Source organism: Sorghum bicolor, chromosome 10 (genome assembly GCF_000003195.3).
Source record: "Sorghum bicolor cultivar BTx623 chromosome 10, Sorghum_bicolor_NCBIv3, whole genome shotgun sequence".
Lineage (NCBI taxonomy): Eukaryota > Viridiplantae > Streptophyta > Magnoliopsida > Poales > Poaceae > Sorghum > Sorghum bicolor.
Genome location: NC_012879.2, coordinates 46,036,740 through 46,037,382, shown reverse-complemented (window position 1 = coordinate 46,037,382; position 643 = coordinate 46,036,740). Strand labels below are relative to the sequence as shown.

Genomic DNA, 643 nt, shown 5'->3' with positions numbered 1-643 from the left:
AAGGATGGTCTTTTTAGTACCAATAAACTAACCATCGGTTAGTTAAAATGGTTCTTCCTTGCAGCTTCCTCGCCTGGCCTCGAATCGGTGGGTATATATATTGGCCTTGGGCTGCATGTGTTTTACCACCACTATATTCGATCGATCACCATCTGTAGACAACAAAAACATATATATTGTACTATACTAGCTTGTTTGTGCACTAGCTCTATAGATCCTTTGTTACTCACTCATCATAGTATACAACATAACTTGATAGTCTTGCTTGGTGATCGACACTATGGCGTCAAAGGTGGCAGCGATGGCGATGGCTGCCTTGTTGTTCTGCGCTCTCTTTGCTTCTTGGACGACGACGTCGGAAGCGGCACGCATGGGGCGGCAGACGGGTGACGAGCTTGCCGTTGCCGCCCCCGTCAATGGAGGTGGCGGCGGAGGAAGCGGCAATAATGTGGCCTACTGGGAGAGGGAGAGGGAGAGGCATCAGCAGCGCGGCCTCATCGTCGGCCGTCGGCCGAGGCTCGCGTCGTTCACGCCGCGTGACGACGGTGCTGGCGGCAACAAGAGAGAGGTGCCCTCCGGCCCGGACCCCATACACCACGGCGACGCGCCGCCCACGTCGGTTGCTGCTCCGACGAGCCCATAG

The 643-nt window shown here is 55.1% G+C and overlaps 1 protein-coding gene across 1 annotated transcript; it reads left to right on the top strand.

Annotated features, from left to right (window-relative positions):
• Positions 281-643, top strand: LOC110431155 (CLAVATA3/ESR (CLE)-related protein ESR1-like). The gene has a single exon (XM_021449870.1). It carries the CDS (start codon positions 281-283, stop codon positions 641-643), a length of 363 nt encoding a protein of 120 aa, XP_021305545.1.

Excerpts from the sequence above, each read along its gene's own strand:
- LOC110431155 (XM_021449870.1), top strand. The coding sequence starts at position 281 with ATGGCGTCAAAGGTGGCAGCGATGGCGATGGCTGCCTTGTTGTTCTGC.